Genomic DNA, 20640 nt, shown 5'->3' with positions numbered 1-20640 from the left:
TATATGAGGATATGAGAAAACAACCGAACACAACAGGCGTGTTCTAGACGTTGACAGATTACAAATTATCTTAATTACGGTATCTCAACAATACACACATTACTTCAATACGTTATAGCTAACGGTTATTCGTTAAATCGCTGCAGGGATCTGGGCTAAATATTGGCAAATGCCAGATTAATTTAACATGATTTTACATTAATGTTATAATGTTCATTCACATTCAAGAAACGCGCAAACATCGCGTTAACGAAAGGGATAGTAAATGTCATAAAAAAACGTCATGAATTCAACGTTTTTAAACAAAAATATGTAGGCCTATATACAGTATTGGGGAAGAGGTAACATTACGTAATACTGATCTCAATCAAATAGGAGTTTTTATGATATATTTTATTCCTAACCACCAAGGATCGTTACTAGCTATAAAGCTAATTGATAATTTCACGGATGCGTTAGGTCTATTGCACCAAAATCATCAGACAAATAGTAGCTTTTAAAGCAAGAATCGAGGACTAACACGTTGTCCAATGTATTTCATTTTCTTTCACCACGTAGGCCTATAAATATTTCACTACAAATCGACTGAAAACATAAAATACCAATTAATTAAATTTTGTGAACACGTGATCTTTGTTCGTCACATTTGAGTAATTCGATATCACCCAGATTGGTTGATGGAAAAAATACGTCTATAAAACTACATGGAAACCATTAAACATTTTAGGCACTACTCCGATAAACAATTACATAGAACCTCAACACAGTAAGTAAACATATGGGGTTACAACGTCAGACGCGTCGTAATAATGGGTGTACTTAAAGGTAGCAATAAAAATCACTGTGATTGTATCTTATACAATGCAAACATGCCAACCTTTTAAAACAAATTTTCCAGCTTGCCAGCTAATGATTTTTTTTCTCTTAATAAATCATAACAGAATGGAGTGTTCTACTACTCGCGTAGTATCAGATATTTGTAAAATCACGTTCCTAATGTAAATGTAGTTCTTTAGTTTCCAATTTCTCTTATTTTATATGAAACAATTAACGTTTAAAACACCATACATTTTTAATTATTGTCGATCGTAGAAATTAATATTTTTGTCATAAGAAGAGGTTCTATTCTTTATACATGCCATTTAAAATTTTATGTTAGGTCACCAGTCAGCGTTTTTTGTCTAAATACTACGAGATCATGGTTATACCTATGAAACGCCATGTGCTAAAATATTAATCATTTTACTGATTTCTGTCTAAACATGTATTAATTGTATAATGATTCTAGTACTTAAAAGATGCTCTACTATTACCTGAATCTAATTCTTAGGCCTACAACTTACAACAGATTCATCATCAACTCAATGAGGGTTGCTTTGCTGCTGCATTCTCTATAATTATTGAACTAATTATAATATTGTGTTTAATCGATAAACATTAGATAATGTAATAACACGATCTCAAAATTAATATTGTACTAAAGCGTAATAAAGGGAGATTCATTTTTTTATGTTGTGGTCTTAAGGATGTACTATCTACAGAATCTCTGTACACATAACCAATAAGTTATTGTATGACGCATAGGTTAACCGCATGAATGAACGTTCGTTTTCTATATAGTAACTGATTTTATTGCCAACAAAAAAACAACATAAACATATCATTGACAAAAGGTGATAAGATTTAGTGAAAAGAAACTAATCAAAGCTTAACACCAACTTGCAAAAGAAGTAGTATAATTAAGAAATATGCCATATGTTGAAATAATTAATTTATCGTATTAAAAATAAAGAAAAATAAGAAAAAAAAGGCCTAAATGTTTAAGTTACGATAACCATAAATAAATAGCAAATAATAAAAATAAAAAATGTGATGAACTGAAACTCTTAATATACAATGAATAGCTTATCCAAAATATACTCAATGTTTATTGTTAACTGGTTTGGAAATCAACTGGTTTTAAGTGGTTTTAAAATCAACTGGTTTTTAAGTGGTTGTAACTGGTTTTTAAAATAACTGGTTTTAAGTGGTTGTAACTGGTTTTAAAATCAACTGGTTTTTTAGTGGTTGTAACTGGTTTTAAAATTAACTGTTTTTTTAGTGGTTGTAACTGGTTTTAAAATCAACTGGTTTTAAGTGGTTGTAACTGGTTTTAAAATCAACTAGTTTTGACTGGTTGTAACTGGTTTTAAACTTAACTTGTTTTAAGTGGTTGAAACTGGTTTTAAAAGTAAATGTTTTTTTAGTGGTTGTAACTGGTTTTAAAATCAACTGGTTTTAAGTGGTTTTCACTGGTTTTAAAATTAACTGATTTTAAATGGTTGTAACTGGTTTTAATGTATTTTTGTTTGTGAGATTCATTCTCAACTTCATGTCATCCTTTCTTACAACATTTCATTTCACATTCTACTTTCACTCAATACATTTTTTTTGCAACATAAATTAATTTCTTGCTTCTTCTTTATGTATTTTTTCTTTTTTTTTTATTTTATTTTTTTATTTTTTCCTTTATTTATATTATTTAATTTGTTATTTTTTATTGTTTTCACCAATACGGATAATGTACACAATGTTTCATTACTTAATACAAAACAATATACAGTAATTGTCTAACGTATGATGGCAATAAAGATAATATTAGATAATAATTATTGTATGTAAAATAATATCAATACATTCAGAAAAGAATTTGTTGTAACGATCAATATTAAATAACGTCCTAAATATAAACATTAAATTATTGTATTGGTTTTGTTGTTGTTAGGAATATGCATTTCTCGATCTGAGGTAATCGAACGTGGAGCCACGGCGGCCGTTTACAGTAGGATAGTATCATACCTTGCCGAAGATAAGAAAGCCAGGGCAGTTGTGATATTCGCCCAGGATGATCAAATACAGGGCCTGCTGGAGGCTAGTGCTAACCTAACCGATCGATTTGTCTGGGTGGCTAGCGACGGCTGGGGAACTAAGGAGTCCATCGTCCAGAGCGGGAAAGAGAAGGTTGCCGCAGACGCTATCACTGTTCGACCAGAACGGTTTGATGTCCAAGGTAAATTTTCTAAAGCTTAGTTTCCACTAAAGCATGGTTACCACTAGAAACGCAGCGGAAGAATGTAGACGTAACGCAAGCGAATTGACCAATGACAAGCGACGGTTTGAATAACTCACTGTAATTGGTGAAGTCAATTGCGTTGAGCTTTCGTCCTTGCGCTGTCTCTAGTGGAAACCAAGTTAAGGACGCAAGCGAGTTGACCAATGACAAGCGACGGTTTGAATAACTCACTGTAATTGGTGAAGTCACTTGCGTTGAGCTTACGTTCTTGCGCTGTCTCTAGTGAACACCAAGTTAAGGACGCAAGGCAAAGACGTAGACGCAAGCGACAGTGTACGAATAATCCATCGCTTATGATTTGTCAAATCGTTGAATTAAGAAAAAGAACTGAAAATAAAAACTGAAACCGAACAAGAAAACATTTGTTATCAACTGTTACAAAAGCGATAAAATCAATGCATCGAAAGACAACAATACATTTTAATCATAGTTTCTATATAATAATAATAATACGTCGGGGTTTTTTTTTTGTTTTTTTTTTTGTACGTTTTTTAATACGGATAAAATTTCCGAAATAAAAGAAATTAAAAATCCGAGCGCCACATTTGCGTGACAGTTGGATGTGAAAGCGATTGAATAATTGTTTGCTCGTGTAAAGGGTCTTTCACACCTGTTCCGGCACGGTTCGGGTCCGACGAATCGAACATCAATGTTTCGTTTTTACGACGCTCCACGCGGCTATGGGCCAGTCGATGTGCGCGTAGCCGCGTGAAAACGAAACATTGACGTTCGATTGGATTTTCCGGCGCCGGGACCGGAACAGGTGTGAAAGACCCTTAAAGGTGTGTTTAAGGCCAATTTACACATACGAGCGGTAACGGTAATACAATTATAAAATATAATATATTCTATAACATTAATATTATGTTTCATTATGATCATTCACACGCAACGCCGAGCGATGGGCGGTTTCCGCTCAGGATAGATACAGATTCTACGTGGGACAAGCTATACCGCTTGTCTGTGTACAATGGCTTTTATAAAGAATTTCATAACGTTTTGTATTTGGAGAACATCTCCATTCAATAGCTAAACTCATCAAAAACATTCATTATATGTGTACTTCATTCGCTATCAACTTTCGGTTTTGGAGGTTAAATTAGTTTAGCCGATGCATTCTAAATAATACAAATAATTCTAAACAGAATTTTAAATAATTTCAATAATTATTGCCAATTATTCCGACTACTTTGTAGGGCGAACTATTGCATTCGATAGCTGTATTATGTTAGCCTTGTGAGAATCAATCATTACATTGCAAATATCATGATAATCTTAATACGTCATTATGAAAGCATTATTGTTCGATGTAATTCTGGAGAGGGTTATTAAAATAGTACGGACAATCATTCCGGCCTTCTCTTCTGGTAATTGCAACAGATAACAAACGTAAATAGCAGGCATAATGAATAGTCTAAACACAAATTAAATTGAATGAATGAAATAACCATAAAGTCACATTCACACACGATGTTTTGAAAGAGCTAATGACAGGCTACCTATACTGTAAAGCTCTGTCTACAAACTTTATGTGACAAACAAAAATGTGATGTGCCCATAATTATATGGACATGATGACGTCATATCACTACCATATTTGGGTAAATCACTATCATATTTGGGTATGTCACCATCATATTTACGCACACTTGAATCAAAGGTGTATTCACACTGAACCCAAATTCTGTGGCCGGGGTAAAAAAAATCGTGAAAATTGCTGTAATTTAAGAAAAGAACTGTTCACTATTCATAACTAATTCAGGATTTCTCAGGAACCATGTCAAAATAATTTTACTGCATTTACTGCGGTAACTAAATCCATTTACTGCGGTAACTAAATCTTTTTAGTGCGATAACCTATGAGTTTCAATGCTTCACCGATGCAATCAGTGTTACAAAAAAACTTGCTAAATAATTCCATAAACAGGTTAAAGTAAATCAAAGTGTAGTTACTGCAGTTACTGCAGTATAATAAAGCTGACATGGTCTCTAATAGTAATTAAAAAAACAAAAATGAGATACAAAAATTGCAGCCAAGGCCAATATACGAATTATACTTTACAATACATTACGAAATGTCATTAAAATGGCTAAAAAAATCGATATTAAAAATTGATTAAAACAGAAAGGCATTATTACAGGGGGAAATCAGGGCCGATATACGCATTATATTTTACAATGCATTACAAAATGTCATTAAACCGGGCTAAAAAATCGATATTAAGAATTGAGGCCATTATTGAAATACTTATCAATGCGTATTACTTCGAGGGGAAGGAGAGAGAATTTTGATAGTTTAATTGGAATTTGGTTTAAAAGCTCTGTCTACAATATCAAACTTTAGGTGACAAAAACATGTGATGTGCTCATATATGGACATGATGATGTCATATAACTACCATGTTTGGGCACACCACCACTGTGTTTGGGCACATCACACTTTTTTGTCACATTTGATGAGTGTAGACAGAGATTAAAACGTTATTTTAATTATATAGTTCAAAAACAAATCAAGGCCTTCCATTCTTTGAACCGGTTTGAAAGTTAAATCAGATTAAAGGTAATCAGCGATATGAAATAACAATGCGTGCTGGTACTATATCTATTACAAGGGATATATAGAGTAAAGCGACGCTACGTAACACGCAACTTAAGAAAATTCCCTTCCAATAATTGAGTTTTCCCCCGCCTGCGTGAAATCAAACCTGCGATGTTTGCAGCACTGTTGCGTCATCGGTTCCCACTTGTGATTACGCAACACAGCACTTTGCGTCAATGCGTCAATAGGTCGCGTTGCGTTGCGTCCTAAACCACGCTTTAGTTCGTTAAATAGGTTTTGCTACTGAACGCACAGCTCATACACACGGGGTATCAACATGACCGGAATTGTACTGGGAACATCTTGGATCCAAAATAGCCTTTACATTCTCCACTTAAATTGAAAGCCACGACTGAGTGCGATGTAAGAGAGTGGGAGTTACATGTTATCACAATGATTGGAATTATGGGCTTACATCTGAAACCCAGGAACCAAGCATTCCGATTTCTTTACGCCCTTGCGTTGTGGAAATCAAGCTTAATGCTTGGTTTCCACTAGAGACACAACACAAGGACGTAACGCAACGTAAGTGAGATTACCAATCACGCGCGATGGAGTATTCGAACTATCGCTTGTCATTGGTCAACACGCTTGCGTTGCGTTTACGTCCTTGCGTCCAACTGGGAACTAAGCTTAATGGGACAACTCCAGGCCCGCACTGCCCCATCAATACTGGTGTCCTCTGAATATGGGTGTCACAAAGAAGGGGTTAGGCATTCTATGTCAGAATTGTTCTTAATAAAAATTAATTAAATGTTTACATTAGATATATCAAAACAATAGCGAACAATTTCAGAATTACCATTCCTTTATAACCCATTAAATTGCATAACTACCAGGTTAATCCCTTATTCTGGAATTGATGGTATTATTTATTGGTCAAGTAAATACTACCATTTTTTCGTTAACTAAAGGTCAAGTTTAATTACGGTTAATTTATGAATATTTATAGTAATTTTTTTGAGGACGAATGCAATTTAGATAAAACATTTGTAATAATTACAATTTTTATAATTATTCAACTCTTTAAGCTTGGTTCCCACTAGAGACGCAAATACTTAGTGTCCGAACACCCCCTTGACAGATCCTGGCTACGGCCCTGGTAGACATATTGGCTTGCTCTAATATTATTTATTTATTGTTCTACTACTACTTAGGGTAATAGGATAGGGAGCAGTGGTGATTCCACGACGTGACGCAAGGTATGTGAATTGACCAATCACAAACGATGAAATATTCAAACAATCGCTTGTGATTGGTTAACTTCCTCACGTTGCGTCTACGTCTCGCTCGAATATTAGGTCTCCGTTATATTTTTTCTAACTACTTCGGGTAATAGGATAGGAAGCAGCGGTGATTCTACGACGGCTTTACGTTCTTAATCATATCAATCCACTTGTGAAGGCTTTTCAGATGAAACCCTTGAGAAAATCTAATGAAATATGTGACGCACAAATACTTGTTTACGTGATTTCATTTAATACGTAATGAATAGCACGCGGCTAAAAATAATAATATTATTACGTCTTATAATATTATTATAATTTTTAATGAAGGAAAAATTACAAATTAATATTATAGTTCATCTATTTATGTCATTATCACTTCCGCCAGGAGGTCATATTTTTGTACGAGATATTTGTGTGTGTTTGTTTAGCAGGATAACGTAACACTTAAATAGCGGATCTTTACCAAATTTAAACAGATAGATATGTAGACAGAGGAGAACTCCATTCAATTGTGGAGGCAATCCGGACCAAGATCATCCCAATTCTGGACCACCATTATTATTTTAATCATTTTTTAGGCCGTACATCAAAACTACAAGACCTATATTTATGACGATCCTGCTCCTTTTTCTCTTTTTACTCCTGACGGAGTTTGCAACTCTCGATTACTCTTGTTATGATGATGTTGATTATCGGGGTTATAACGATAAATATGATAGAATAACTCATTATAAGGTTTGGTTCACACTAGGACGTAAGCGCAACGTCAGCGAGTCGACCAATCACAAGTGGTGGATTATTCGAACTGTCGCTTGTCATTGGTCAATGTCCTTGCGTCTCAGTGGGAACCAGGCTTAAAGAGACGCTTTCGGGAACAGACAAACACATCCCTCCTAGGGTTAGCCATGCTGAAATATAGGCTTCTATATATTTCGTCCATTACAGTGTCACTCGAGCTTAGTTCACACTAGTATAGTAACGCAACGCGATCCACCAAGCTTAAATGGACGATTTCGAAACCTGACGAAAACATCCCTCATAATGGGGGTGTTAGAGGTTGGCCATCCTGCACTTGCGTTGTGTCCCTCTGTGGAAACCAAGCTATAATACAGGGCGTTACCTGATAAAAACAAAAATAAAATAATAGCCTAGATAGATCGGGGCTTTTCATCCATGCTTCTTTGTTCTTTTATTCTATAATAACCTATTAAAACATTAATAATACACGTCTACTTAAAAGTTTGTACTTTATTTGAATGTTATTAATTAATTATCACGCGCCTGCTAAGAGTATCTTACTGTACTTCATTTTAATACTAATTACACAAGAGTGTAATTTTACTCTTCCCTGATACTATCAATTAATAATTACACGGCTGCGAATGGTATCTAATTCTAAAAATTATATTAATTAATCATCACGTGGCATGGCTATTATTTTAACGTTTATTAATTGATCATTGACCCGGTCATATTGTTGTTGTTTTTTAATTCACTTTATGCGTGGGTTCAACCGAGGTAATCTAACAATAGGACACTGCGCTCGCCTTGCCAAGATAGGAACTCGTAACAGCCCCTTGATCCTATGTTTGGCTGCGACAAATACCAATAGTACTATATACCAAAATGTGTAACATATTCTTCGCGGCGCGCGGTGTATCTGTTAAGAGGCGTGGAACTGATCGTGTCGCAACTACAGATAAACCCTTTGATCTCCGGAGCTCAGCATTCTGCCTTGCCTTGGTTCAATGTTACAAAAATTGGTTAATGAATACACACAGTCTATTTATATATTAATTTACATTTTACACACGTATTTAATTTATTCTTATAACAAGCAATCAAAATCTAAATACAGGTCAATAGATCAAGATCATAGACAAGATCCGCTGCGCGACATAACCGAAATTAGTATAAGCTGTACATTACAATAGAACCTCTTCTTTGAGACACATTTATTTAGGGGACACTTCTATTAAGGGGGGATACTTTCCTGTTAAACTAACGAGAGGAAATATATGGTTAGCAATACAGTCAACCTCTATTCATGAAACACCTATTAAGGGACACTTTCTTGTTAAAGATGTATTGTCCCCCTGAAAATATAATTCTTAAAACATTTTTTGTTGAATATTCCATTTTAATGTAACATAATAGGTTATCCACTTTGACCAACAATTGGATAAAAAAAAAATGTATTTACCTGAAAAAATGTAATTTAAAGCAAAAAATTGTCAAATTGGCTGCCAGCCAATGGATTTTTGGTTAAATTTAACCATTAATTTTGTCATTTTACAAAGTGAAAACAATATTTTTTTAAATTTTTTTTTCTATGGAAGTAATTAACTTGATTGAAACTACAAAATAACATATTCAAAGTCTGATTTAGTTAATCTTCATTTTTCATGTTTTTGGGGGACAATACATCTTTAAACTAAGTAGAAGAAATGGTTAGCACTACAGCTAACATCTATTTATGAGACACCAATAATATTACAGGGGACACACCTAATCATGGAACACTTTGCTGTGAAACGAACTAAAGTAAACATCTCTACGGCCAACCATTAATCAGGAGACACCCTATACAGGAGACACTCCTATTATGTAACGAACTACAGAAAATAATGATTAACAACGTTGCCCAAACCCTTTCAGATCGGATACCCCTATTAAGAGGACACTTTCTTTAGTTCCGAAGGAAAGTGTTTCTTTTAGAATTCCGTTTAATATAAACTAATTACATATTGCCCAAGCCGTTAAAAAGACCCAAGGATTTAACAACAAATTCCAACGCAAACATTGGTCTACCACCTTGTGCCTTAAATTAATATTAATTATTATTTATTTTTCGAAAACGTATGTGGCTGTTGAGCATTTGTAAGAGTGTACGTGCACTAGTATCACAATAAAACTCCACAATTTAGGTTAATTTCTTAGCATCTGGGCATGGAATTAGAACATTGTGTTGGAGGATGAAATGCGGCTAATAACTGCATTAAGAAATTCATTGATGGAAATATGTTTTTCAAGAAAAGCAATTGTTAAGATTAGGGATTACGTATTTCCTCGAATTTATAGGCATTCTGTTTTGTATAGTGTCTGTAGTGATGGTGGTGATGTGATTGGCAGTGTTGGTAATAAATAATGCAAAAGACAACTGCGGCGTGTCATACTGGTGTTTGTGTATTAGTGTTATAATAACATTGCCCTTTTAACCATTTCATGCTTTGTACTAAATTGTAAATTATTGTTAATTTGCTCTTCATCGGGAAGCAAATTGTGGCTTGGTGGTTATGATGCTTGGCTACCACTCCAAGGGTCCTGGGATCAAGTCCCGTCACATGTCAGGACAAAATTACAACTCCACTCCCAAAGACGTTGTTTATGTAGCATCTTGTGTATATGTTTGTCTTGTGAACCTCGGAGGGTCCCTAATGATCAGCAATTGCTGGATGGATCACCCTCATTAAATACCAAACACATATGTAGCAATAAACTAAGTAAAAATTAGTGGCTGTGCTTTTTTTTATAACCTCCAACTGGGAGAGGATAATTCGTTGCGCAACGGAAATTAGAACTATAGTTTATTGTGTTTTCGCTTTTAAAATACTAAAACGTCCACTTGACCTTTTCTCTGTGTCTATAAAGACAATTTTGTAGAACAGTTCGGTCATTATTGTGTTTTTATGCCTAAAACCTGTCTGTCTATTTATATATAATTAATGTATAGTATTTCTTTTTGTTGTCGAGATAATACAACACAATTATATACAAGTTCGGATTCGGAAGGTTATAATAATAATAGGTAGATTTATATAGCGCAAATAAACGATGTCTCTATGCGCTCAACAATAAAGAGAAAGAGTGGAAACCAAAAGGCAGAGAACAAAAAGACAAAAACACCAAGCTAGCACCCAAACCGGGGGAATTAGTTTTAATAATTATAATAATAATAATAATAATGATTCGTCAAGTTCGGATTCGGAAGGTTGTGATTCGGCAAGTTTGGATTCGGAATTTTCGGATTTGGAAAGTTGTGATTCGGCAAGTTCTGATTCGGAAAGTTGTGATTCGGAATATTCGAGTTCGACAATGTGTGATTTGGCAAGCAGAAATTATATCACAGATATCGTCAAGATCATTTATTTAGAGTTCAAACAGAGACTATAACAAATTTAAAAATGTCATCTTTGATAAAACAAATAACAGATCCAAAAGTGAACTAAAACTGCCGAGTTGGCCGAAAATATAAGTGAGTCTAGATGGGATAGATAAGATGCATTCGACAAACTTATAAAAGTCACAGACAGAATATATTTATTCCAAAAATATCTAACTAGCCAGGAAGAATTTAAATAATTCAATCCGTAAAATAAAACATAAGACATATGCCTGGAGTTGAATGCAATTAGAGAGAACATGAGACATTTTTAAACCAATTAACGACGAAATATTGTCGGCATTTTAATATAAAATAACAGCCGGCCAAAAACGGTTGGATTATTTTTTTATGGGTTAAGATAATATAAAAAAAACAGATACTGATGTTATAGAATTTGTAGTCTAGTAATGAATGTATCAGAAATGTAGCTGTAAAAATGCAATACTATAAAAATAGGCTTTTGCATGGTTAATTTTTAGTCGCGTGGACGCGACTCTATAGTTCATTATGTCGGTCGGTCGGTCTGTCGGTCTGTCTGTCGGTCCGGTATCACTATGCGTTTTATCGCTTTTCTGTACTTTTTGAACTGTTTTGATGTACAGAAAAGTTTTAAAGTACATCACTTTTTGAATTGTTTTCTGAGAGCACGCGACTTATGGCTGTTGGCCTTGTTAACATAATATAATTGTTTTCCCTTTGTTTGTATTGATTTTGTGGGTTTTTTCATTTTGATTTTTTTATACTTTTTTTTATTTTGTATATTTTTTTTTATAGTTGCTTATTTCTATTTTATTGATTTTTTTTGTTATTATATATTGCTTTTTTAATTGATTTTATTTTGTTGTTTTGTTTAAATTTGATTTTTTTTTAAATTGATCATTTTTGCTATATTTATTTGATTTTGTTGTATGCTTTTTATTTTATTATACATGGATTGTGCTATTCAATTTAATTACAATGTAATGAGTGTCAGAAATTGAATAGCTGCATAATCAATGTAGACTTTATAGGCCTAATGAACAGAATATCACAATTATAGTTACCGTAAACTTCCTATACTATTTGCTTATGATTCGACAGAAAGGTTATACTTTACCGCCCTAGATACACTGTTGACATTTTGTTTTCAATATTTGTGTATAGTAAAAGAAGTAAAAGTCTAAAATAGCAGAATTAAAACTGAATATAAATAATCAATACAAAAGCATAGTAAATAGAAAGTTGAAAAAAATCAAACGGAACTTGTATTCTTTTATATAGGATTTAATGAATACTTTTTGGGACTGAATCCACTAAATAACTCTAGAAACAAATGGTTCAAGACGTTTTGGGAAGAACAACATGGCTGTACTTACGATGTGCCAAGCGGTAACAATATCACGTCATGCAAAGGTAAGTAGAGGGAAATGGTTAACCACGATGACGTCACTAACAATTTACGAGTTTTTGTATGTGGTAGAGTTTAAAAAAAACGTATTTTTGTATTTGTATTTATTTATTTATTTAATCAATAACACTCTTGCTTAAATTACAAGACCAGCCAATTCTGGCTTATGAGTTAACAAATATATTAAAATAACAATTAAAAGAGACACGGATAGAAACATAAAATATAACAGTCTATACAACACCAAACCTCAACATTTGTTATGTATTACAATATGTAAACCATCTAAGACGATTTTTAAAACGTCTTAAAATCTTAAGTATCGGTAAATTTGAACAGTGAAATTGTATTCAAAACTTTAAAATAGAGCGTAAATAAATTATTACCTTTGCATCATAAACGTTTAGTAGTAATAAGACACTATGTAAGCATAATTACACCTCCAAACGATTTGTTATGATTCATAGACCTACCGATTTACTTCGCTATTTCTGCCTATTATTAAAATACACTATTATTACGTTCAACAAAATGAATTGTACCATTATCGGGTAACTCCGTCCTATTAGGACAAAACTAAAATACGCATGCATAGCTGAATGTTTTGAAACAGGACATTCTGCAATATCAAGATGCATGTTAGGAATTAAGGTTTTAATTAATATTACGTCATGATTTTACAGTCCAGTAATCCGAAATATAATGAACAATCTTATAAAATCGTTTACCGTTTCTATTTTTAGTTCAACTTGATCATTTATAATGACCAAATAATACATCTTATAACGTGAGCAACTCGCGAGTATTCATCGAGTACCAAATGTCCAAATATCTTAAAAGATTGTTTATATTTTTAGTTCAAATTTTATTATGACCAAATAGGCTAATACATCTTATAACGTGAGCAGTTCGCGAGTATTTATCGAGTACCAAATGTTAAATATCTTATAAAATTGTTTATATTTTTAGTTCAAATTTTATTATGACCAAATAATACATCTTATAACGTGAGCAACTCGCGAGTATTTATCGAGTACCAGATGTCTGCTTTAATAAAACAAAAAGTGAATGCATGGCATTGCAATCGTGAAGCATGCAAGGCAATAGTGAATCTCATTCATCAGTATCTAGCCCATAGCACTGTTGTTGTCAAGGTTTTAAGACAGTCAAGAAATATTATTATTAATGCACTTATATCAGAAAGCATCAAGAGATGCGTTAACCTATTATATCGGAAATAGATTTAGATTAAGAATTTTAATAAACTCCCTGAACAGTAAGGATCGACAATGAAGATGCGTAAAAATTGGCTTATGTATTATGCCTAGCTTATTGCAGCTGATTGAATGAACTCATTTTAATTAAAATAACGACATGATAATTATTAACTTTAACTATTAATTATATTTTCTCGGAATTATTAATAAATATTATATAAGAAGTCAAAGAGAATCACAATATAAATATTTAGTGCATATTGCGCTTGCATAGCTAGGCCTATAAATATTGTGAACCGCAATCTAGTTGACGCATAATGTCGAACCTGCTTTGGTTCCCGCTCCGGAAAATAAAACAACGTCTCAATTTTTAGTTTTCACGACGCACCACGCGGCTCGCGCCAATCATTTTACTTGATATGCGCGTAGCTAAACCGACGATAACTTGAATCGTATTAATTGTGTAAGACTCTTTAGAGATTTTTTTTTCTTGTATTTCAGATATTCCAAGTATATTTACAAATGATACTTTTGTTCAGGAAGACAAAGTTGCTTTTGTCGTTGACTCGGTGTATGCGTTTGCGTATGCTCTACAGAACATGTCCGAATACGAAGAAGGTTCTCTAGAAAAAATCGCCCTCAACGGTGAAATATTACTTAAGTATATCAAGCAAGTGAAATTTGAAGGTGAGTTCTTAAATATCTCACATTGTTTATAAGCGTAAAATAGTATTTTAATAATAAAATATACTAAATGTGTCCCATAAATTGTACTCTGTTGGCGTTTCATACTCCTATAGAAAATAGCGAAAACTAATTCCTGGCATAGTTTACTGGTAAGGTATTAAAATAAATATTGCATTTCTAAAAACTATTGATAACAGTCGAAAAGTACAGTCTGTAAAACAATCATAGTATCCTCTAAAGTTCTGTTTACACTATCAAACTATAGTTTTATAAAAAAAAGTGTGATGTACCCTAAATAGTAGTCCTATGACGTCATAGTGTCCATGTATGGGCACATCAAATTGTTTTTGTTACAGTTTGGCAGTGTAGATAGAGCTTTAGACATCTGTTCCATTTACAATGGCATTTCTACTGTAGTTCCAAACTACTGTATTTAATTCATGTCGAAGTCGTAACAAAGCAAAATCACTCGGGTAATGCGTTATTTTTGTTGGCACGGTGTTCAGTACAATAAATGTTTTAATGTTTTCTTCTAGGAAAAGGAACTAAAACAGTTAGCTTCAACGAGGATGGCGATAGACTAGGGAGGTATCAGATTTTCCAATATCAACGAGAAGGATCGACTTACAGCTACAAACAGATAGGAGAATGGAAAGACGAACAACTAATCTTGAACAAGAGTGACATGGCTTGGAACGATGGTAGTGAACCAAAATCAGTATGCTCAGAAGCTTGCCTCCATGGACAGGTGAAGCAGATCCAAGGCGGCAGCCAATGCTGCTGGGTCTGCACCGAATGTCAAGAGTACATGGTGAAAGTAAACGATCTTGAATGCTCAGAGTGTCTACTAGGCTTTAGGCCTGACAGCAATCGAACATATTGTGAAGAGATCGCTGCTGAATACGCCACTTGGGGAGAAGCTACCGTCTTGATAGCCATCATTCTTGCTTCTGTAGGCCTAAGTTTCACAGCCATTGTGATTGCAGTATTTATACGGTTTAACGACACACCGATCATCAGGGCTTCTGGTAGAGAATTAAGCTATGTGTTGTTATCCGGTATCGCCTACTGCTATGCATTACCATTCATTATTTTAGCGCCACCAACTAATATAAACTGTGGAGCTCTGAGATGCAGTCTTGGATTGAGTTCTGTCATTTGCTACTCTGCTATTCTAACAAAGACCAATCGCATTTCCAGAATATTCAACAACTGTCTTCACACGGTCAAACGACCCAAGTTTGCTGGTCCAAAGGCACAGATAGTAATCTGCGGATGTTTGATATCTGTCCAGGTTTTTCTGGTGACCATCTGGTTATTATTAGATCCACCAGCAGCAATCAAGAACTACCCGACAAGAGATACTGTTGTCTTACGATGTCAAGTGTCTGATGGATTACTTCTGGCATCCAATTGCTACGGGTTTCTACTGATTGTCTGCTGTACCGTTTACGCTTTTAAAACACGTAAAATACCAGAAAACTTCAACGAGGCTAAATTCATCGCTTTCGCAATGTATGCCTCTTGTATCCTGTGGATGGCATTCATCCCTATCTATATCGGGACGTCTGTTATCGATTACCAGGTAACACTAGCACCATTTTATTTTCCATCTGCTTTAAAATGTTTTAAATTTCTGTTTCGAAAATTAAACAATTACTGTGCTAGCGTTGTTAGCTGTACTTTTCCCGCCGTATGTATTTATTTATTTCATTTCATTTAAACACAACTGAGTGTATCCTTGTCATTCCATAGGTTAATTTTGTATAAAGTTCCTTTCAGTATATTCCACGGTAACAGTTCCATTTATAGTTCTATTACATGGCCGCCTTTTTGACTGAACTAACCTCCCACATAGTTTCTGCCATTGATTAAAATGGAAGCAGCTGAATAATCATGTCGGTGTGTTTAATATAACAAATAATGTCTGTTTTAATCATAATGATCTTTGAGTATATTAAACTCAAAACCTAATAAACTCAACAAACTCTCTTGTAGATACAAGACGTAATGATGAGTTTAGCTGTGATGCTGAGTGCGACCTCGTTGCTTGGCTGTCTGTTTGGCCCCAAAGTGTACATTGTTCTTCTGCAGCCTGAGAAAAATACCCGAACACTCGGTCGTCCTGGTACGACCAAAGCTCGTTCGTACTCTGGAGGTAATTCAATAGACGGACCGACAACTTTCGGGCCCGGACCGACATCGTACGGTCCAACATTAAACAATGGCGTATCGCAGTTGTCAATAATAAGTGGTAAGATACAGTATCTTTCCTAATACCCACCCAATAATAAATCAGCAAATTCCATTCGTATTCTATTTACACATCTCTGGATTGATTGTTACATAGCATGTCTACAGGGCTAATCTATATTCGTAACCAACCCAGTTTCTAAATAATTATGTCTACTTCATTCATAACATCAATCAAGCATAACGGATTGTAACTGCGTCATCATATCTCTCTCTCTCTGCCATTAGTTCGATTGTGATATGTTTCGATTCTTTTTTCTTGCAGTATCAGCAGACACTACGGCGGATCGAAGCCCAGGCCTAAGCCCAGCTAAAGTAGCAGTCAAAATTTAACCAAAACGTAAAATTAAATCGTATGCATTACCATGGCTTTGTATATATTTCCTCTTAAAAAGCGCTACCAGCAAGACCTCAGTCGGGGTGGAGATGGAAACAAATTATTATACCTATTTACCTCTTGCAATAAATGTTGTATTTAAGTTCAGATATACAGTGAATATAGTATATATTACTATGACTCTAAAACAAATACAATGACGTCATAACTAAACCGTAGCTCTACCAATCAATATGTTAATAGTGACTTTTTTAAACATTCGCTTTTATATCGTCATTTGTCGTCATATTTTATTCAGATAATAATTATTTTTGTATAAATTCTTTTTCGAAACATTGTGATCGTTAAATTTAGATAGAGTAAAAGTGAATCTAAACGCATTATTACGACTTAAAAAATACAACTAAACCGTAGCTATATTCTACCAAACAAAACTATGCTGATTTTTTTTAAACATTTGAATTCGCATTTCACTTTTACATCATCTTTTCTTTTATTAAGATTTTATTCAGATTGTAATTATTTTTTGTAAAAATTATTTGTCAAACATTGGGATCGTTAAATTTGGATAGACTTAACATACAATAGTAAGCTTTCCCACAGGAAAACTACTTTACTGCAAGTCGATTGGATAACGCCACCGGGAACCATCGCAATACATCGTAACTGACAACTGCTTAAGATCATAGACACATGCTAAAATCGATATAACTACTGAAAATCCATGAAACATCGATTTAAATCAACTATGACGACACATTGTATTATTTTTAGAATATTTCAGACGATTTAAAATCTCTGTTTGGCTTCCTCAATGTAATGTTTGTGTCTGGTATAGATGTCCGTAAATCAGTTCCCTCATTCTGACAATCCTCAATCAATTACTGTATAACAAATATTCCCAATCGGATTGTTTCTATCTGAACATTTCTGATTAGAAAATTAGCAAAGCACCATGTGTTTCACAAAATGAAAAGTAATCAACTATAACGTTGACCACGCTTAAAACCTAACATTTTAAAGAACAAGATAGTGTACTAAATTAAAGTCAATCTAAAGATACTAATACAGTACAAAAAAGCAGATATTTTCCAATAATGGTAAAGATAAACTTAGTCTGAAGAATTCTGACAAAACAATACAGATTCCAAATTCTTTGACAAAATAACAAGTGATACCTATAATAATTGAAAACAACATTAATTTGTATATTGTGCTTGTATAAGCTCCATAAAGAATAAGTTACATAGAGTTCTGACAGAACAAGGCAAGACATACAGTGAAACCAGATATTTTCACTAAACGGCACAGCTACCAACACACATGTACAGTACATGGTTCAAGCAGCATCATAACGAATACGTTGATGTTGTCCTATCTAACTAAAATCCAAGTCCAACCAAATAGATTCTTTTTACAAAATGGCAATAGGCCAGCTACAAATACTAAACTTTACGATTTTCGCCACCAAGTAAGAATTACTAGGAAAGGGCTAAAGAACAAGACACATAATATATTCAAAAGAGAAAATGTCGCCACAATCGAGACTAAAACGGGTAATTTGCTTATCCTAACTTACTTAAAGAAAAGTACAATGGCAAAACATCAACATTAACCACAATCAATTAGTGTAGACTTATGGCTTTATGAAGGTTTAAACGTTGTTCGAAAAAAGCGTTTATACTGTATATAATTAAATTTATATTATTATTATTCAGAATTATAGTCTTTATAGTATTCAACATTACAACTGATAATTTCCTGGTGAAATTTGTTCTAATTTTGTTTTGTAGATTTTGTATATGGATGTACAGTGGCGTAACGCAGGTGCCCCAGGTTTAGGAACCCTAAGTGGCCTTCTTTCTATTTTAATGCCTGCTTTTTTTTTCTGGTTACTGCTCAGGGGCCCCTGGGTGTATTTAGTGTGGATGTACTATCCGAAATAAAGGAAAAGAATGAATGAATTTATAAGAGAAATAATCGGACATTGGCCAGATGTTAGTGACCAAAACTAAACCAAGCTAGAAGATGGAGAAATTAGTTTACTAACTATCTTACTAAATATTTAAAGTAATTTATTGCTTATAGAATAAGTGTTACTAAATGACTGACTGCAACGTGCGTTGATCGTAAATATTTGAAAATATAGCAAATAAAAAGAAAATACCTACAACGGCACTGATAACATGCTATAATAAAAAGAAGAATATGTGTTTTTGTTACAATTATTGCGCACACGTTAAGCTCTGTCTACACTATCAAACATTATTTAACAAAAATATGTGATGTGCCAATATATGGAAATGATGATGTCATATCACTACCATATTTGGGTATATCACTATCATATTTGGGCACATCACACTTTTTTTGTCAAACTAGTTTGATAGTGTAGACAGAGCTTTATATTCTGTATTATGCTATGTTCACTATGTTTTTCAAAATAGTGGTTGAAAAAACAGTGTGGTAAGAATCTTCATATATTTTTATTAAAACTTGTTCAATGAAAAAGTCGCTTTCACATAAAACATAATAGAACGCGGAGATTGAAACATAATCAGTAATAAATCATGTTATGGCGATAGGACAGGATTAGATTATAACTGTTAAGAGAACAAATAACTACGACCATTTCCAGGTCCTATCCACGTGCGAACGCATTTGACTATAGAGCGTTTGTTGTTGCCAGAGTTTCAATCAATTATAGTTCTAATTTGTCAAATAAAAGCCATAAATGTGAGATTTCTGTCGAGTGTGTTTCCAATCATTACAGTTTCATGTTATGTTGGATGTGAAAAAACATGTCGAGTGCATGCACCAGCAATTACCAACTAAAATCCAAGAAACAAACAAATGGTGTGATGTAAAATTACCCCACTTTGCCGAGTGCCAAAGTAGTCCTAAGATAGTGTGGTACTAAACATCGTTATGTTATTAGGTAGCTTTTGATCTAGGAACAAGCTAGGTCAAGTCAATCGATGAGTCGATCGTCTGGACCTAGAAACCGCCAAAACTGTGTCGAGGTGGGGAGCGAGATCTGAGGTACATCACAGCTTCCCCACATGCGCACAATAAATTGACATGACCTAGCATGACCTAGTAGTATAGGTCATTGGAAATGCTAAGAACATCTACCAATTTCTACAATAATGGTTGTTAGGATATATTGTTAATCGGTGGTTTACGTTTTGTTTGTTTCTGATAACTGAGCTATACTATGAACCCACTGTACTGTAGTTATTTACCCGGGTAGCCAGGTATAAGCTGGTTTCTACTAAACGAAGCGATAACTGTGCCAACAAAGACCCGTGTAATAACTAAGCCTAAACGGGTCCTACAATAATTATTTGCATTAAAACGATGCCAACGAATACTATTGATTTTTTTGTTATACAAAAAAACACAGACATATAATAAGACAATATGAGTCCTATCATTTTTACAAGGGATAAAATAAACATAAAATAAGCTTAAACGGGTCCTACAATAATAATTTAACACTCGATACTATTTGATTTCGTTGTTATACAAACATATGCCTATATAATAAGCCACTATAATAATAATAAGTATTATCTTGTACACTATTAAACTATTCCGTTTTTTATCATCAGTTTTACAAGGGATAAAATAAACCTAAAATAAATAAACATG

General features: G+C 33.8%; 3 protein-coding genes across 3 annotated transcripts in view; 2 read left to right on the top strand and 1 right to left on the bottom strand.

The window, feature by feature from the left end:
• LOC144856385 (caveolin-1-like) overlaps positions 1-20640 on the top strand; it is a 237281-nt gene that overhangs the window by 193607 nt on the left and 23034 nt on the right. The window lies entirely within an intron of this gene.
• The window catches only part of LOC144856360 (inosine-5'-monophosphate dehydrogenase 1-like), a 70747-nt gene that overhangs the window by 48955 nt on the left and 1152 nt on the right, over positions 1-20640 (bottom strand). The gene's annotated exons all lie outside the window — the stretch shown is intronic.
• LOC144856222 (metabotropic glutamate receptor 2-like) lies at positions 12447-17366 on the top strand. The gene is made up of 5 exons (XM_078714173.1): positions 12447-12497; positions 14249-14396; positions 14933-15981; positions 16395-16650; positions 16915-17366. Exons 1-5 carry the CDS (start codon positions 12447-12449, stop codon positions 16980-16982), a joined length of 1572 nt encoding a protein of 523 aa, XP_078570299.1. The 3' UTR covers positions 16983-17366.

This window comes from Antedon bifida, chromosome 11 (genome assembly GCF_963402885.1).
Source record: "Antedon bifida chromosome 11, ecAntBifi1.1, whole genome shotgun sequence".
Taxonomy (NCBI): Eukaryota; Metazoa; Echinodermata; class Crinoidea; order Comatulida; family Antedonidae; genus Antedon; species Antedon bifida.
This window is presented reverse-complemented; position numbering and strand designations above follow the sequence as displayed.